Consider the following 19,035-nt stretch of genomic DNA (forward strand, 5'->3'; position numbering starts at 1 on the left):
AACAGTCTTTTATGAGGATATACCTCCTTGAACAGTGTGTGATGCTCAACAATCAAATGTTTCAAATACACGCATAAGCCTTGAGATAAAATGGGCGAGAAAACAATGTTGACGATCTGTAACAACAATAAAAGCAGGGTCCAGTGTTGGTCTGTAGAGGCTACCAAATCTCCAAATATAAGGGGAACATTCCTCAGCAAGCACCATGACTGAATTGCGTTTAGTCCCAAATCATTAGACTCTGCACTTAAATTCACAGCCACTGGCCTATTACATCTCTCTGTAAATCCATAATCAAAACATAGTATTCTTGAATTCAGTTCTGCCAGTGTAATTTTTTCTTTCAAATAAAAAAACAGCTGCTTTAATTCAAATTGGGCCACACCTTCTAAAAGATCATGCATCACATCAACTGAGTAGTTCTCGGTTGTGTGAAAATATGTAAGTGAATTTAGTAAGCATGATCTCTTCACGCCAAATACATAAGGAAGAGAAGGCCTATGTGCCATTTCTTGGCAGTGAGCACTGTGGGCCTCTTTGGTACGCAACACTATTTTGGGAGACTCTTCGGAGAATTCAGTTTGGAAGTCCTCTTTTTCGGCTAAACAAAACCTACAGCAATACCTTGCACTGAAACTCTCAACCAGACCAAACAAACTATGTAGGCCTAAATTATCTCCAGTCACCTGTATAACACTGCCACGAACACAACCACCATACAATGGAATATCAATGCCACTGTTTGAGATCACAAACAATAGGATCTAAAATAGCACTAAAACCGTAACGCTTTATATCCTGAGCATGAAACAAGGCACAAAGATGTATATTGGCCAAAATAGAATTCCACTTCGGTGAGAAATTCCTTAAAGTAAAATAAATACCACCCATTTTATGAACTCCCTTCTTGGACCCCAAGGGGTTGGCAATCTCGAAATCGTCATAAAACATTTGAATCTGTACAGTGTGTCTCTCTGTTGAAAATAGAGGATGAGTGTTGAAGAAAGAGCCATCACAAATATCTTTGAGTTTTGAATCACTTATATTTGGGCTTTTGAGCATTTCTCTGGCATGTTCACTTTTAAATATTGAGTTTAATGTCGATAAAATTGGAACATACATAAATTTGTCTTTAACTACTACTTGGTCATATGTTCCTGTCTTTTTGTTGAGCCTCAAGTCAAATCTTGAGCCAATTACAAGCTCCACTGGCTCCACAGTTTCCCATTTGCTGGTCATAAATTTTGATTGTTTGTATTCTGAATTTAGAGCTGTGAATGGATTCTCTAATTGGTCAAAACATCCCTCAACTTTCTTGCATGATTCAGTTCCTCTTTGATCATGAAAAACACCCTGGATGACTGACTCTCTAGCATGCTCATGTATATCCTGCACAATATCCTCCATAGAGGTCACAACTGAATTAATAACAGACTGGGCTACACCTGCTGCCTTAAGATCTGAAATGACAGAGGCACAACTATTTACAAGATGTTCTGAGGATAACGCTTGCTCTGACTCAACCTCAGCCTCATATGGCTCTTCTGCAGGACTTTCATCACTATTTAGAACACTTTGACAACGTGGTGGTTCAGTTTCAACAACAACATTAAAACCACTATTCACATGGGACTTGTTAAGATGCTTCCTAAAACCCGAAAAAACTATTAAAAAAACGTGAGCATCCCACTTCGCCACATTTAAGATGAAGAGTCTTTCCTGTACAGAGTCCATGTATAACTTTGAGGTGCTTTATAAGATTTTTTGCCTCACCAAGTTCTTTGCTGCAAAGAAAGCACCTCATTGTTTAACGCACCATTCGCACTCGCAACTCTGCGATTCTTGGCGTTTCCTTCGTTTCCCCCACATCAATGCTGTAAATGGTGGTTTGCAAAAAAGTGAAGAAATTATTCAACACAGGACTGTAAGATGTACAAAAGACGTAGTGGGCCTTAAAGAGTTCATCCAGGGCTCCGACTGCGCTGGTTGCTTTGCATGGAAGTGCATGCTTGTCGATAGCAATGAAGAAGGAGGTAATGCTGCTTTTTGTGGGTCCCTGAGCAAGGAGGTAGGGCTGACTGCTTTGACTTATGGTGTCAAGATGCTGCTGCACGCTTGTTCCCGTCTGTAACAAAACACATTCAACAACACTATTTATTAGAAATTAAACAATAACATGAGATCACTCCAAACAATTAAAGGATTCAAGAATTTGAGAAGAAATTGATGTTTGATTAATTATTAAATATTAGTGTAGTGTACCTTTTGGAATTTGATGAGGTGATCTACTGCATGAGATGCTGAAATCTTCCCTGGCCTCTTTCGTCCCTGTGCGGATGGCGGTAGCAGATGTAGCAGCAGTATGATGGTTGACATGTCACTGTCCCAGCCTAGAGGCCAACAAGTAGCAGGTTAACATTATGCCATAATTTCCCACCATCCTCAATATATTTAGCAACATGCTTCTTAAAATTCAAAGACATACCATTTTCGACTTCAGTAGATGTCTCAGCGTTGCGCATCAAATCAAGAAGGTCTGTGGAGGGGACCAGTCCATGGCTTTCCTTAATTACTTTTGCTTTGAAAGTGGTAGGCCACCTCTCCAGGAAATTGTTGGCAGTCTGCTCACCAAACATAAGTCTGAAATCCTGTTCTATCTGTAGTTTGAAAAAGAAAAAAAGAAGAAAAGGAGGAATTGGTACCTTGTGCTACATTTTACAATATGTCTCAGTATTCAATGAATGTAGATGCCATACCAGTCCTGGTGTGTCCAGGAACCGTGGAAATACTGAGAAGACCTCTGCTGATTTGTCATTATCATTGACCATGGCATGGCGATAACTGAAAGTGACTTTCATCTTCTCACGGATGGTGTACTCATCAGCAGTGTGTCTCAACACAGCGATAGCGGATTCCACTTCCTCGTCAGTCAGGACTTGGTCGGCAGTAAAGGGTCTAGTACGCCCATGGCCTGGACCACCAACTTTAGAAAAAGACAATTTTGTTGTTACTCTTTATAACTACACAGTTTTATATCCTCCTGTCAACACATTTCACAGGTTGATAATTCCACCTCATGATAAATATTACCTTTAGGAGATCTACTAACTGCTGGACCTCTTTCCTCTGCAGCTTTTCTTTGAATAGTCTTCAACCGCCATGCAAGGTATCCTGAACCCCTTTCAGGATCGTAGTAATGATCCTATGTATAATGTATGCACAGTGTGATATATACATTCATATGATATCAGCAGTTCGAAGGGCAAATATATTTCAAAACCTTTACTTACATAGCCATTCTGTGAAGATGGGTCTTCAAGATATGGAAACAGAGCGACAATCCCCTGTGCATACATCACTCTCACACTCCGGGGCGGAGATGTCCTGGTGTATTCAACAATCAACATTCATAGATAGCATTGAACAACATAACCTAAACAACAATTGCAATAATGTTTAAACAATGTCTCATGATAACGTATTTGAATCTATTTTACCCATGTTTTTCTGTCATCTCTGCGGTAGGTATGTTGATTAGCTGTCTTCTGGTTGAATCTGTAATGGATTTTGTTTTTGCATACTCCTCCATGATACGGTCACCTCCAGGCTTTGTCGTCAAGATTTTTTCAATTAGCTAAGGGATCAAATGTGCAGTATTGTATTTTTAAATGTCTTGGAAATTACGATACAAATACGATGCACCTCAAATTAAACATGTGACTCAAACTCCACACACGCACACACTGACTACTCACAGCTTTTGCTTCATAGTTGATGCGGCAAGGCCTTTTAGGTTGACTTCCTCCGGCTGCAACTGGTTCCTCAGCTGGGTCACACAAAGAGAAGTTGAGGATCACTGTGTCTTCAGATGCAGTAGAGCGTGGAGATGACGTGGACTGAGGGTTACCTGAGCATTGAGAAATATAAATGCAATTTCATAGTTCAATACATCCACTTCAACCATGTGTGTGTACAGTCATATGCAAGTAGTCAGCAATTACCAGGTGCTTCATTGGCCAATGAAACAAGGAAAGGTCCTTGAGACTCTTTAACGACCTCCTCAAAAACCTCAGCGTCGACCTCTGTGTTGGACTGGTCATGGATCTTGATGTCCAACCGTCTATCTTCATCGATGTTAAATTTAATACTCACTAAGTAAAATAAATAAATAGTGCACAAACATTTCTGATGAGAAATAATTGCAATATGCAATTGCAACTTGAACAAATTAGGCTACTTTCAATCCAAATTAAGTGCCTACCTTCTCTCAAGAAATCACCAAATGTTACTTCAGGCAGCTTTATGTACTTCTGCTCTCCACCAAACGAAACACGCAGCAGCATTTTCTGTAAAATTTAAGGAAGGTTGAATAACTGTTAATATCCATCAAAATATTCTCTGAAGAATCAGAGCAAAGTTATTAGAAAACGTAATTGTCTAATAAACACTCACGGAGTTATGGTACCAATAGGCTAATTTAGGGGGTGCAAATAAACTTGTTAGCTGACCTTCAGTCTTCCTAATGACTTTCTTTGCAATTCAGCAATTGTTGAAATAACTCAAGACTATTTCTGGTTTCAGACAGGCACAAATTAAGCACGAGAACATAACATCTTGCAAATGATGGCACCTTGGGCAGAAACCAGGTTGTCAAGCTAACTTGCTAACATTTTGGTAATGCTACGTTAAAGTCACATTGGGCAGAAACCACGTTGTCAAGCTAACTTGCTAACATTTTGGTAATGCTACGTTAAAGTCACATTGGGCAGAAACCACGTTGTCAAGCTAACTTGCTAACATTTTGGTAATGCTACGTTAAAGTCACATTGGGCAGAAACCACGTTGTCAAGCTAACTTGCTAACATTTTGGTAATGCTACGTTAAAGTCACATTGGGCAGAAACCACGTTGTCAAGCTAACTTGCTAACATTTTGGTAATGCTACGTTAAAGTCACATTGGGCAGAAACCACGTTGTCAAGCTAACTTGCTAACATTTTGGTAATGCTACGTTAAAGTCACATTGGGCAGAAACCACGTTGTCAAGCTAACTTGCTAACATTTTGGTAATGCTACGTTAAAGTCACATTGGGCAGAAACCACGTTGTCAAGCTAACTTGCTAACATTTTGGTACATTAACCTAACGTCACCAACCCGGCAGAACAACTTAAATCATCACTACCCTATACATCGCAAAGTGTTAACAAGCAATTACAGTCTGAAATGTGTCATTTCAATTTCGTTATCAACTATATTACTTCCAAGTTCTTAACGTGGTATTGCAGTCAAATGCATCTGAACTTGAAGTCAGTGATACTGATTAGCTAACTACATCTATCTATGCACGTCTAACATAAAATTTTAAAAGCCTACAATCGTCCATCGTCGTCAATATATTGCAAAAAGTTGGTCGTTAGTGGAAAAATATCTAGCTAGATGGTGAAAACCTACAAATGCTCAAATAGAATTACCACGATAGGTCTACAGGGAGAGATGATTTCCAGCGTGCCAGCTCAAGCTCATTGTGTAGTAGTTAGCGTCAAGGCTAACACAATTTGCCCTCATCCAAAATTGATTGTTATACTGTGGTTAACATAACCTATTACATGTACAAAATGGCATTTACAGAAGTAGATTACAAATTCTATGTGCAGGTGTTAGAAATAATCAATATATTAGAGCGGAACTTTAAAAGATAATTCACTGTTTCTGGACGGATCATATTTGTCCATTTCCGGTAGTATTACAGGATGTTGTTTTTAGCCTCAGATAGCATAAAGCTAATATTGTTTTGTATATATGAGTAGAGGGAGAAGGACCAGTGGAGTTGCATACTAAACACACCGCCTCTACCTCTCACTCATTGATGCTGCAATGATACAGTTGCCTGTTTAATAACTGATAAACCTCCTAAGAATTGCATAATAGACTATCGTAGATGACAGCTCCAGGACTTCGCTAACAAGATGGCGACGGTGACGTCATAAGAGGACCCGCCCCGACGACGTCAGCCTATAGAGGAGGATCCAGCCCCCCGCTACCAACCAATGAGAGCACGACAGCGGGGCGCGTCTGATTTTGAAGTTGTTTATTGTATGGTCGGAAAGGGGTGGTTCTATAAAACATGTAAGGATTGTGAAATCGAGCTCTCTTTTGTTCCGGACCGCCAGACAGTAACTACTGATGAGCTCCGCTCAGTCAGTGGCCTGTGGACGCGTGTCCCGGGCTATTGAGCCACAGCTGTGAAGCTTTTGTAAAACCTACCGCTGCATCCTTTTATTAAACACTCCTTTTATAACTTTTAAGGGAGTTTTGCTTTCTTTATTTTAAACCGTCTCCTGGGCTTCAAATAAACGAACATTTCTTACACAGGTCAATTTAACTGAGAGAAAAAACGTTTGTCTAAAATGAATATGCCATAGTGTTGCAGCTGATGGTAAGCTCACCCCACGTTTAACCTAGTCAACCGGCTCACTCGAACGTTACCGACGGAGTTTACAATACAATGTAGAGAGGGTAAAAGTAGCCTAACTAACCCCAATCAACATCTACGCAACAAGGCTATGCTACATTAAATACATATGTTTGATGTTGAAAACACAGGACTGCTACTTACCAAACGGCGTCTTTCTCCAGTCGGAGCAGTTTCTGACGTGGTGCAGGTTACAAAACTTCAGAAACAGTGGCGGGAATATTGGAAGGGAATCGTTGAGGGAATTCATCACGCTGTAGAGTAAATGTTTTCACTGCATGTACACAGAATTTGACTCTCATCTTTAACTCTACTGTTTGGTCAAGTTTACTCTTCACAGTAATGGAAATACACTATCTAGTTTTAAATAACTTAACTCTGAAAAATTAACAACCCATTTTTTACTGTGTATTCTGTAACGGAATGCGTTTTGAAAGTATCCTTCCCAACGCTGCCCATGTACTGTATACCTTTATGCAATGTGTATTTTCAACTAGATATTTTTCACATACGATGAATATCTAGAAATATTCACTTGAATAATCACACGTTGTCACAAAGTTTTGGAATTTGCATTTTGACACCAAACTGTTCCATGTCTTCTTGTTAAATCCCTTCCAACTTAAATCTTGCTGTAGTTACGCCTTTTATTAACTAGTTCCACCGAAAATAATCAATCAATCGAAAATTATTAATGGAAAGGGAAATAGGTTTCATGACTGTTATAATAATAAGATAAGATAAGATTCAACTTTATTGTCATTGCACAGAGTACAAGTACTAGGACAACGAAATGCGGTCTCTGCATTTGACCCATAGGAGCAGTGGGCTGCCATTATGTACGGCGCACGAGGAGCAGTGTAGGTAACCAGTGTCTTGCTCAGGGACACCACGGTGGCACTAGGTCTTTCGGGGACTTGAACTGGTGACCTTCCAGTTCCCAGGCCAACCCCCTATGGACTTCGCCACCACCACCACTGTTGCACCATATCAGAATTACAAAATGGGTATTTATACACTGCCCGGCCAAAAAAAAGGTCACAAGCCTGTGGGGGGCAGTGCTATGTACGACGGAGTATTAGGGCCACATATGAAGAAAAAAATTTTTTTTGCCGTGACGAGATTAAAGTCGACACGGCGACTTTAAAGTCAACATGTCGACATTAAACTCGAAATGTCGAGAATAAAGTTGAAATGTCATGTCGACTTTAATCTCGACGTGTCGAGGTTCGCTAAAACAGCGAGGATCTCTTTATTGTTAAATCCAATTCGGAAGTATAATTTGACCAAATGATCTACACAAGCCATTTCGGATTCAGTGCAGGACCTGTGGGAGCGGTTGCTATGTCTCCCAACTAATTTCAACTATATTCTCGACATTTCGAGTTTTATCTCGACACGTCGAGATTAAAGTCGACATAATATTTCAACTTTATTCTCGATATTTCGAGTTTAATCTCGACATGTCGAGATTAAACTCGACATGACATTTCAACTTTATTCTCGACATTTCGAGTTTAATGTCGACATGTTGACTTTAAAGTCGCCGTGTCGACTTTAATCTCGTCACGGCAAAAACATTTTTTTTCTTCATATGTGGCCCTAATACTCCGTCGTAGCTATGACATTTTGAATTTCATAGATGTGATTTCCTGCATTTTAGGGTGACCAGCTGGAGATCCCAAAACATTCACAATGATAAATTTGTGTGTGGGTACATTTCTACGGAGCCCCTAAGGTGACATGAAAAAAAAAAAAAAAGTTTAGTTTCACGTGTGCGCACGTGAAACTTTCACGTGCGCACACGTGAAAGTTTCACGTGTGCGCACGTGAAACTGGTGACGCACGTGAAAATGGTGACGACTTGCGAGCAAAGCAGCAATGTCCTTATAATAAAGACCGAGATTGAAATATAGCGCAACTAACTCCTGTACTGTAGTCATTTCTTTCACTGACTGTCTCCAGTAGCCCTATGGGCCAGGCTACATCAATCTACAGCTTTCATGTGCTCACCTAAAACTTTCATGTGCTCACGTGAAACTTTCACGTGCGCACATGAAACTAAACTTTTTTTTTTTTTTTTTCATGTCACCTTAGGGGCTCCGTACATTTCAATGTTTCACACATATCGATTTTATGTAGGCCAATAAATTAAAAACGAGACCTGACAACATATGCCAATTCCTGTCCACCTCCTCGTTGTGCCTTCTTATGGCAATGCGGTGTCCCTCATCTAGCTGTGTGGCCAGGGTGCGATTTGTAGGGGGGGATGGTGAGGATTTCCCCCCCTCTGGTTTTCCTATCCCTACCTCTGCTAAATTATTTTTATCTCCGGTGGGGACAAGGATTTCCCCCCCTTGATAGCGATGAATGCAACTTAACTGCTAGACTACTTAAACTCTTGAAATCTAACGATCTTCAGTGTCAGAGAAGGCTATTCAGCAGCCTTCTGGCAGACTGTGCATATTTCGGAACGTCATCGAAAACAAAAACATTGTAACATTTTAGTGCGGGAACTTTGCAGGAAAAACAGCGCTGATGCAAACATGAAACGCGTTCAGAGCAGCATATCGTCCTACTTTACGGGACCAAATAATAAAACAACGAAATTAACACCTGAGAGTGATAGCGCAAGAAATTCGCTGGAGGTTGGCGTTCATGTAGGCCTGCAGGACGATTCCCAGCCACTTGATGAAAGAAACGCCGATGTTGCTAGCGACTCTGAAACGCATGTGGTAGGAGGGTGCATTGAGCCGGGGCGCTTTGCTAAATGGAGAGAGGGTCGTGAGTGGCTAGCTGTCAGCACAGACGGGTCAGTCAAGTGCCAAGCTTGTTCCGACGTCAGGGATTTAGGCCCACACACACAGGAAAGGCTTCATATAGACTCTGCCTTCATTAAAGGCATAAAAGCCAAAACGGCAAAAAAATTAAATGACAAAATCAGCAAGCACGGAAAATGTCAAAGCCATATCAAATGTATTGAAATTGTACAAAAAAGACAAGACGCCACAATTGAAAAGGCAAATGAGAACAGTGCAGCTCTGTGGCGAAAGCATCATGAGCATAGTTTAAAAACCACAGAGTACTGCATTCGCACAGCTTACATGATCTGCTACACTGACCTGTCATTCAAAATGCAGCCTCACCTGGTTGAACTGCAACAACTCAACGATGTTAACCTCGGTAACATGCTGCATTCTGACAAGGCATGTCGGAATATGCTGATGTTTATTGCAGAGAAAATGACAGTGCGTCTGGTGGACTTCCTTAAAAGCTCACCCGACAAGTTCAGCATTCTCATTGATGAGAGCACAACAGTTTCAAATAAAACATGTCTGATCATTTACATTAGAATTCCATTTGAAGGGGAGTGTTGCAATTTCTTCTTCCAACTTGCTGAGTTGCAGTCGTGCACTGGATCGGCGATCCGTGACACTGTGCTTCAGTGCCTTGAGAAGCAGGGTATCTCAAAAGACATGTTGCGCTCCCGACTAATTGGGTTCGCGACGGATGGGGCCGCCGCTATGTTGGGCCGATACAAGGGGGTCGCCACACTCCTACGTGAGGAGATTAACCCCAACCTGATTGTCATTCACTGCATGAATCACAAACTAGAACTTGCCGTCCATGACACTGTCAAACAAATTACAGATGCAAGTCATTTCCAGATGTTCACTGACTCCCTGTACGCCTTCTTCTCTCAAAGTCCAAAGAACATGCGAGAGCTAGAGCTTGTCGCTTCCAATTTGGAGATGCAAGCTCGCAGGATAGGAAGGGTGTTTGACGTGCGCTGGCTATCCTCGTCTTGCCCATCTGTGACGGCTCTTTGGCAAAGCTATCCAGCCCTGGTCAAACTCTTCGCGTCACTGGCCGAAGACACATCACGATCAACCAAAGACAGGGCCAAATGTAAGGGAATGCATGCTAAGATGACTCAGTGGCTTTTCGTGGTGGAGATGGCATTCGTAAAAGACGCGCTCGAAACGATGCAGGCCCTGTCCCTCTTTCTTCAGAGACGAGATGCCACAGCAATCACCGCTACTGCTGAGGTGGGCGTTGCCGTGCGGACACTGAGGGCTATGAGGAATGCCGATGGAGTGAACATACGATGTCTGAAGGAGGAATTGGGCAGTAAGCAAACATTTAAGGGGGTTAATGTGTCTCAGCCGAGTGACGGAGAACAGCGGAAGGCAGAGACCTTTCGTGAGCGTTTTTTCATCTCCTTGGCCGATAACATCCAGAGCAGGCTCGATGACAACGGCATTTTTTCTGCGGCAGCTGCGCTGAACCCCTCAAATTGGCCCTCCGATGAAGATGAACGGTTGCTTTATGGGGATGACAAACTTCTGACCATTCATAAAAGCCTTGCTATAGCAGACACAAATATGCCCACACTCCTCAAAGAATTTCATGAACTGAAATGCAATGGTGTCACTGGGGAGACTTTGAAAAAAGTGCTCATCGCTGTCTCCACGCTCCCTGTGTCAACGGCTGAGTGCGAGCGTGGCTTTAGTGCGATGAACCACATCCTCACGGAAGAACGAAACAGAATGCACGTCTCCACTTTGAATGGCCTACTGTTCATTGGTGTCAATGGTCCAGAGGTGGCATCCTTTCCTGCGCACACATTTGCAGAATTGTGGATAAAAGAGGGCCGAAATGCTGCAGACAATGCCCCGACAGGAAAACCGAAAAAGCCACCACAAATTCGTCACCAGAGCCGACTGTTTACCTAGTCTAGTTTTCCAGACCTGTCCCTGAATTGTTGACAGCACGTTTTGCTATTTTAGTGAATTATTTAGTGAACAGGTGTATATATATAGCCTACCTTTTGCGTTTTTTTCTCCCTATGCAAGTTAAAAGTCCAATGTTCTTGTCTATGAATAAAAAATAAAAAACATCCCCCCCTCTGTTTTTTTGTCAAATCGCACCCTGTGTGTGGCTATGCTAATTCGGCCTAGCATGGCTAGCTTCACACAGTTGTCCATATGGACTCTTGCCCGCTCATGTTTCTTAATGCGTTCTGACATACGTTTCATGTCTGTCACCCCTGTCTGTGTCAACAAACTATCACAAGCACTTGTTTTAAAAAGTAAGCAAGGGAAGCAAAAGATTGCATTGGCGTACCCCAAACCATAAAATTTGACAACGCTGATTGGCGAAATATTTACTTTTTTGCGTAGCAACCGGGAAACCATTGGCTTAAATTCCAGCACTGTAGTGCTGAGCAAACTGGAGCCCAGGGAAGATTGCCTATTCGCCTTATTCACCTCGAACGTTCCACCGAGCCTGAGGGGTACACTTACCACTTCCGGGAGTTCTCATAACGCGATTTCAATGGCGCCTCACTGCTGTGTTCCCCAATGCACATCATCAAAAAGGAAAAAATCTAACCGAGGACAGAACTTTTCACCGTTTCCCCATCGATCATGGACTACGTCGGCAATGGATAGTAAAAATCAGAAGGGATCCTGGTCGTAATTTTAAGGTAAGTTTTATTGAGTTTTATATGTCTGCTGCTGTGAGGCTGAGCCGTCTCCATAACTAGCTTGTATCGCTAGCAGCTAGCCAGGCTACTGCTAGCTTGAACTCGCAAGTTTTAGTAGATAGATTCAATGGCGGCGCTGGGGGGGGGCAAGCAGGGTCTTAAGACCCTCCAGTCAAAGGCTTTGCCCCCCCATTTGCCCCCCCTGCCCTCGAAACATATAAGCATTACAAACTATAATCCAAATAAAGGAAAAATTAAGACACCACCGAGACATAACAATCATAGGTAACCGTCCGACAACAATTGTTTATAACGTTGCTGTAGTGGTCCGTATTACAGAAGCGTCTGTATCTTTTTAGTATGTGTAGTGCGATTTGATTGGCAGTTTGCACGCAGACGGCACGCAGACGTGCGTTTGACGTTCATGTTGGTGGCGGTTGACGCATAGCGGCTAGTTAACGACAGAGCAGATTAGCGAGTGACAGAGCAAAATGGACCGTTTTGTAACGTTAATTTCCAGAAAGCGGATGAGAGTGGATGATGGTGGTGGCGGCGGTGATTTGCGGATGCACAGTACGATGGAGGAGGACAGAGTGGACATGGACAGTGAGGATGAAGAGGCGGATGAAGAAGCGGCGGTAATGGAGTCGGCGGGGGCGAGGGCGGAGTAGCTCCGATCTTGGGTGGCGGGAAACCTGGCCCTGTGGATTTAAGCCAAGACCCAGCAGAGGGACCGAGGCAGCCTCAGCAGAAGTCCTACCCGTGTCGGGCATTTTGCTCCCAGCTAACTTTAAGATGTTTTTGCCAGTCTTGGTTTAAACAATACGCGTGGCTGGAATACTCGGTGTCAGTTGATGCTGCTTTCTGTTTTGCCTGTCGGCATTTTCCCCACCATGCTCGGACATCTGGTCACTCAGAAAAGAGCTTCACCCACGCTGGCTTCAGAAACTGGAGGAAAGGAGGTGAGAAACTAACACAACACCATGCACGTGTTTCTCATAAACTAGCAATGGAAGGCTGGTGTGAGTTTAAGGCAAGGATGAAAAATAGTTCAAGGATTATTACTAAGCTTGATGCTGGACATTAAAAAACAGTACAAGAAAACAGGCAGTACATGAGAGCAGTCATAGAATCACTGTGGTTTACTGCTTGTCAAACAATTGCACAGAGAGGGCACAGGGAAGATCAGCAGTCCACAAACAGAGGTAATTTTATTGAACTGTTAAATCTGCTGGGAAAGTTTGACACCATTGTCTCAAAGAAATTGTCCAGTGGACCTGGGAATGCCAAATATGTGCATCATGATATCCAGGATGAGCTGATTGATGTTATGGCCAGCATGGTGAGGGAACAAGTGAGCAACGAGGTTAAGCTGGGAGAGCATTTTGCTTTAATGGTGGATGAAACAAAGGATGTGAGCAAAAAAAGAGCAGATATCTGTTGTTCTGCGATATCTAAACAACGATATGATGAAGAGTTTCTGGACTTTATTTCTGCAGAGGGCCTGGATGCAGAGTCTTTACACAAATCAGTTAAACAAACACTGGCTAAGTGTAGCATAGACAAACATGCATGCATTGCACAGTGCTATGATGGGGCCTCTGTCATGTCCGGGTGCAACAATGGTGTCCAGGAAAAGTTTCGCCGAGAAGTGCCACATGCGCTGCACACAGATTAAACTTGGTTTTAGTTGACTGTGTACATAATGTGAAACCAGTTGCAGAATGCTTTGCAACGGTCAAGATGTTGTACAACTTCTTTTCTGGGACAGTGACTCACAAGGTGTTCATGGAGAAGCAACAAGACCTTGAGCCCACCAAACGCACAGTGGAATTGAAAAGACTATCAGATACCAGGTGGGCCTGCCAATATTCTACACTGTGGGCAATAAAAAGAACTCTCCCTGCTCTCTTAGCAACTCTTGTGGATGTGAGCAACCAGACGAATGCTCATAGAGCTACTGAAGCAAGATCACTGATTGGACTGATTGATGCACAATTTGTTGTGCACATCTGTATGCTGGAGAGCATATTCAAGCTCACAAAGAACTTATCTGATCATCTACAGGCCACAGATTTGGAGCTGGCATCTGCCATTGATCTGGTCTTTGCCGTTGTTGATACCCTCAATGACAAACGCAATGCTGAAACATGGACGGAAATCTGGGAGTGTGCCAGTGATATGTGTGAGACAGTTGGCATTGACCTGCAGCGCCCACAGGTAAGGAGAAAAAAACAGCCCCACCACCTGCAGGACTTTGTGGTGAACAGCCAAACAGGATCAAAAGAGCCGCTGGAAACCTCAGAAGACTATCAGAACCACTGCTATTTCCCTATAATCAATCGATTAATCAGTGAATTGGACAGGCGCTTTTCCTCTGACAGCTGTCACGTTCTAAAAGGAGCAGCAGCTCTTAACCCAAAACATGAGACATTCTTGGACAAAGATACTCTTTTGCCCATGGCTGAACATTATGGCGTATTGATTGAAAACCTCTCAGCAGAACTTCACCAGTTAAAAAGACTGATTGAGAGGAAAACAGAGGAGGAGGAGAGAAGAAGAGAGGAAGACAGCAGTGGAGAGTGAAGGAGAGGAGAACAGAGGAGGAGGAGAGAAGAAGAGAGGAAGACAGTAGTGGAGAGTGAAGGAGAGGAGAACAGAGGAGGAGGAGAGAAGAGAGGAAGACAGCAGTGGAGAGTGAAGGAGAGGAGAACAGAGGAGGAGGAGAGAAGAGAGGAAGACAGCAGTGGAGAGTGAAGGAGAGGAGAACAGAGGAGTTGAGAGAAGAAGAGAGGAAGACAGCAGTGGAGAGTGAAGGAGAGGAGAACAGAGGAGGAGGAGAGAAGAAGAGAGGAAGACAGAAGTGGAGAGTGAAGGAGAGGAGAACAGAGGAGGAGAGATAGTGAAGATGAGTTTAGAGAGGAAAAGAGGGGAAGAAGAGAGGAACACAGGAGTGAAGAGATAGTAAAGAGGAGATCAGAGGTGAGACAAAAGATTCAGTGAGACAGTGGTAAGAGTATACTGTGTTGCACTACACACTGCTACAATTCTGTTCCACTAGTAAATCCACAGATGTTCTCTGTGGTGGCTATGATTTGAATTGTATTCTTGTGCTTGCTTGTTTGTTGATTCATTAAATACAAGTAATTAAATATGCTTGTGTTTGTTGTATATAAACATTTAGTAACGTGCATTTCAATGTAGTGTATTAGCCCGGGAACAGTGGTGTTTGGTGTTCGTTATGTCAGAATTCACTAGCACCTCCTATAAAAAATCAGACCCCCCATTGCCCCCCCAACAATAATTTTCTGGAGCCGCCCCTGGATAGATTAAGGCGGAGAGCCAGGTTGTTGAAATATACAGTCTAGTCCATTAGTAGTATGTTATTAAAATCTACCACCACAAATTCACTAGTATAAGCATATTCTGAGTGTATTGTTCTAGTCACAAGCTAACCTAGGAAACACATCACATCAGTTTTCCTAGCTAGGATGAGGATGTAGGAGTCACATTGAGTCTGATCAATGAAATTATTAGTGGTGGGCCGTTATCGGCGTTAACGTGCTGCGTTAACGTGAGACTCTTGTCGGCGATAAAAAAAAAATATCGCCGTTAATCTATTCTCAAAGTTGGGTTGGGAGCTGGGTCTATACTACGCAAGCTATGATGACTTTCACCTTGATAATTTAGCGCGGATGTATACCTAGCCGAATTGCACTGTAGGGGGCGAGATCGAGTCTTTGATCTGTGTTTCTTCTGTCTGTGGATCTGACCCCGGTCAAATCAGCCACATTAAACGTGACATGCTAACATGGATACAGCAGACGAAGCCGCCGGGTTTGCTTCAGGGGAAATTTATTTTTAAGAAGCTTCCCGATGGAAACCTCAACAAAAATAAGGTTGTTTGCACCTTGTGCAATGCGGAATTAGTTTACTGTAGTAGTTCATCCAGTCTCAAGTACCACCTAAACGCAAAGCATCCCTCAGCTAATGCGGAAGATGCCGGGCCAAGCACTGATGTAGCGCGGGGGAAGACTCGTCGTCAAACAACTATGTTTGAGTGCAACAGAGGCAAGCCCGTCAGCACAGCTCTATCAGCCAAGCTAACTAGTCTCCTCGCTCAGTGGATTGCCACCAGCTGCAGGCCGATTAGCGTGGTTGAAGATGACGGGCTCGAGCTTGTTCTCCAGGCGGCCACAGGTGACCCATCTTACAAACTACCTGCGAGGCGAACTATCATGAGGAGAATACATGACCAGCACGCAGAAGAGAAAGCTACGAAAGTTGAGAAGATGGTAGAGGCGAGGTCTGTAGCACTGACTGGGGACCATTGGACGTCCGTTAACAACGACAACTACCTCGGCGTTACAGTACACCTCATCGATGCTAGCTGGGAACTTCACTCCTTCGCTTTAGGTATGCTACGTTATGTCATTTTAAATTACATAATTTAATTTCGTAGCCTATTAATTACCACCACGTTATGTTTGCTTCTTGATAATTGCTATATGTTTACTACTAGTAGTGAAATTATTCTAATTTACTTTGTCTGTCCGTTAGGTGTGATGAAAACAGAGGAGCGTCACTTTGCAGAAGCGTGTGCAAGGCAGTTCCTCGACGTCGCTAATCAGTGGGGGATAACTGACAAAATAAGCACTATTGGAACAGATAGCGCTCCTAATATGGTGGCAGCAGGGAGGATACTGCCATTCGAGCACTTGCCCTGTGTTGCGCATGTTGTACAGAGAGCTATTGTAATGTCACTTCGGGAAGGTGGTTTTGATGGTGCACTGGCCAAGTGCCGTAAAGTGGTCGGACATTTCAAACACAGTCCGGCCAACTCAGACGAGCTAAATGTCCAACAATCCTCCCTTGGACAAGTTAAGGAGTCACTCGTGCAAGATGTTCCAACGCGTTGGAATTCCACTCTCGAGATGATAAAGCGCGTGAGGCGCAACAGAGACGCACTGCACACAACGCTGTCTCTGCAGAAGCACAACCTGGCCCTCCCAACAAATGCGGATTATGAGAAGTTGGCAAAGCTAGAGAAACTGCTGGAGCCATGCAGGTATGGTCTACAAAGATAGTGTGTTCATGAATTGGCATACAAGTTTTTAAATGTCACTTTGTATGTAAGAAACACCTGCCCTTAAATGTGTCATCTGAGTTAAATGAATCTGTCACTAATAATTTTTTGCTCTGTGTGTGTGTGTCTGTGTGTCTGTGTGTCTGTCTGTCTGTCTGTCTGTCTGTAGGTACATCACTGAGCTCCTTGGTGGAGATAAGTATGTATCCTGCTCTGTGGTTCTACCTGCCCTGTGCCACCTCCAGCACGCGATGAACATCTCAGATGATGATCCTGCCTATATTGTGCGATTCAAGGCTGCCTTCATTAAGGACCTCAACCAGCGGAGGGAGAAAATAAACCTGGAATGGCTTAAGGTATGTCAGAGTGACCAGAAGATAACTGCATTTTATGACCATAATAGACTGTAAAGCCAGATGAATAAGTCATGAAGAAATATGGAGGTTGGATTTGGAAAGTGACATTTTCATCAATCAATAATTATTATTTTTTATTCATCAAAGGTGGCGACTGCTCTAGATCCACGATTTAAGGACCTCAAGTGCTTGCCCAGAGCAGAGAGGGAGCCAGTGTGGGCAAAGCTAAGTGCGTTGATGAAGGGAGAAGAACCTGCTGTGCAGCCACTCAGGGAGGAGAACCCTGAGCCACCCAAGAAGAAAACAGCCCTGCTACTGATGGGATCCGACTCAGAATCAGATGAGGAGACACCAGAAGACAGTACAGTGGAGAGGTACAAGGTAGAGCCCAGTGCCAGTCTAGATCAGTGTCCACTGAAATGGTGGTCGGAGCACACTGCTGTCTATGGTAAGATGGCCCAAATTGCCCGTAAATACTTGGGGACCCCTGCCACAACTGTCCCATGCGAGAGACTTTTTTCTTTAGCAGGCCATATTGTGCAGAAGAGGAGAGCTTGTTTGTCACCAGAAAATGTGAACAAACTGGTCTGCCTGAGTGACTGGTGGAAGAAGGAGAAATAGAGCTTTGACTGACACAAAGCTACTGACTGTAAACAGTTCATTACAACCTGTTATATAGGCCTACTGTTCAACTAAAAATAAACAGTTAATAAACACAAGTACATCTCATTGTCATTGATTTATTTTCATCACCAATTATCATAGAACAGCTTTCTCAAGCAGTTTGTGATGCATTTTGGAAACTGGAGATGAGCCCCTGGTCTAATGCACCACCTGGCTTGAGAAACCCGTTCTCAAAGACTTACTTTTAGTCATTATTTGGGTAGCACACATATTCTGAATGCCTTCGGCAGAATTCAAATGAGCCATTTTAATCTAGATTAATCTAGATTAATTCCAAGATTAATCTAGATTAATTCCAAGATTAATCTAGATTAAAAAAATTAATCTATGCCCACCACTAGAAATTATACATGTTAAAATGTTTGTATGATTACATTTTATTAACTGATGCAGATAAACACATACACAAAAGTGTGTTCGGAGCATTTCCTCCAAGACTGCCTTGTGAAAAGCAAGACTGGCATCACCAAGTTAAAACCGGGAGCTGTGCCAACTGTGTTTGCATGGAGTTCTGCCAGACCAGAGAGGAGGAGTGTTGTTAGAACTGCAAGGTAGTATTTAGATGAATTAAGTTACAAGTTTGTAATGCATGTATTAACTGTGTAGTGACAGTATTTCTCTGTTGATGATTTTCAGTAATGTTTCCACGGATCTCGATGATAGTCATGGTGTGAGTGTGTTGAGGTACGCAAAAGGTGTAATTGGTTACATGAATTGAGCATGAGTATCCTTGTTAAAGACCTAATGTGTCCATCAATATGTTTCTCTTATACACTTCCAGTGAAGAGACACCCCCTCCGCACCAAGACCATGAATATGCTACACTGCCCTCACTTCAAGATCAACTCGAGGAAGCCCGCAAGACCATCGGTGATCAAGAACTTTTAATTTTAGAGCTTCAACAAAAACAGTTTTTGATTTCAAATTTTCAAGGTGACGATAAACAGATT

The 19,035-nt window shown here is 42.9% G+C and overlaps 1 protein-coding gene and 1 long non-coding RNA gene across 4 annotated transcripts; one reads left to right on the plus strand and one right to left on the minus strand.

Annotated features, from left to right (window-relative positions):
* Positions 1-1,665: 1,665 nt before the first annotated feature.
* LOC134862083 (uncharacterized) lies at positions 1,666-6,877 on the minus strand. Of its 3 annotated transcripts, XM_063879771.1 has the most exons (7): positions 3,498-3,516; positions 3,291-3,384; positions 3,091-3,202; positions 2,757-2,983; positions 2,486-2,657; positions 2,263-2,390; positions 1,666-2,125 (listed from the first exon to the last, which is right to left on the minus strand). In XM_063879771.1, the coding sequence occupies exons 1-7, from the start codon at positions 3,512-3,514 to the stop codon at positions 1,808-1,810; spliced, it is 1,068 nt and encodes a 355-aa protein (XP_063735841.1). In that variant the 5' UTR covers positions 3,515-3,516; the 3' UTR covers positions 1,666-1,807. The 3 variants fall into 3 exon arrangements, with proteins under 3 accessions (XP_063735841.1, XP_063735842.1, XP_063735840.1); XM_063879772.1 differs by lacking the exons at positions 3,091-3,202; positions 3,291-3,384; positions 3,498-3,516 and adding exons at positions 4,262-4,346; positions 6,616-6,877; XM_063879770.1 differs by having other exon boundaries at positions 3,291-3,503.
* A 10,475-nt stretch (positions 6,878-17,352) lies between these two features.
* LOC134861476 (uncharacterized) lies at positions 17,353-18,120 on the plus strand. Its single transcript, XR_010165412.1, has 2 exons — positions 17,353-17,401; positions 17,549-18,120. It is a non-coding gene; the product is annotated as an uncharacterized LOC134861476 (long non-coding RNA).
* The last annotated feature ends 915 nt before the right edge of the window (positions 18,121-19,035 follow it).

This window comes from Eleginops maclovinus, chromosome 3, assembly GCF_036324505.1.
Source record: "Eleginops maclovinus isolate JMC-PN-2008 ecotype Puerto Natales chromosome 3, JC_Emac_rtc_rv5, whole genome shotgun sequence".
Lineage (NCBI taxonomy): Eukaryota > Metazoa > Chordata > Actinopteri > Perciformes > Eleginopidae > Eleginops > Eleginops maclovinus.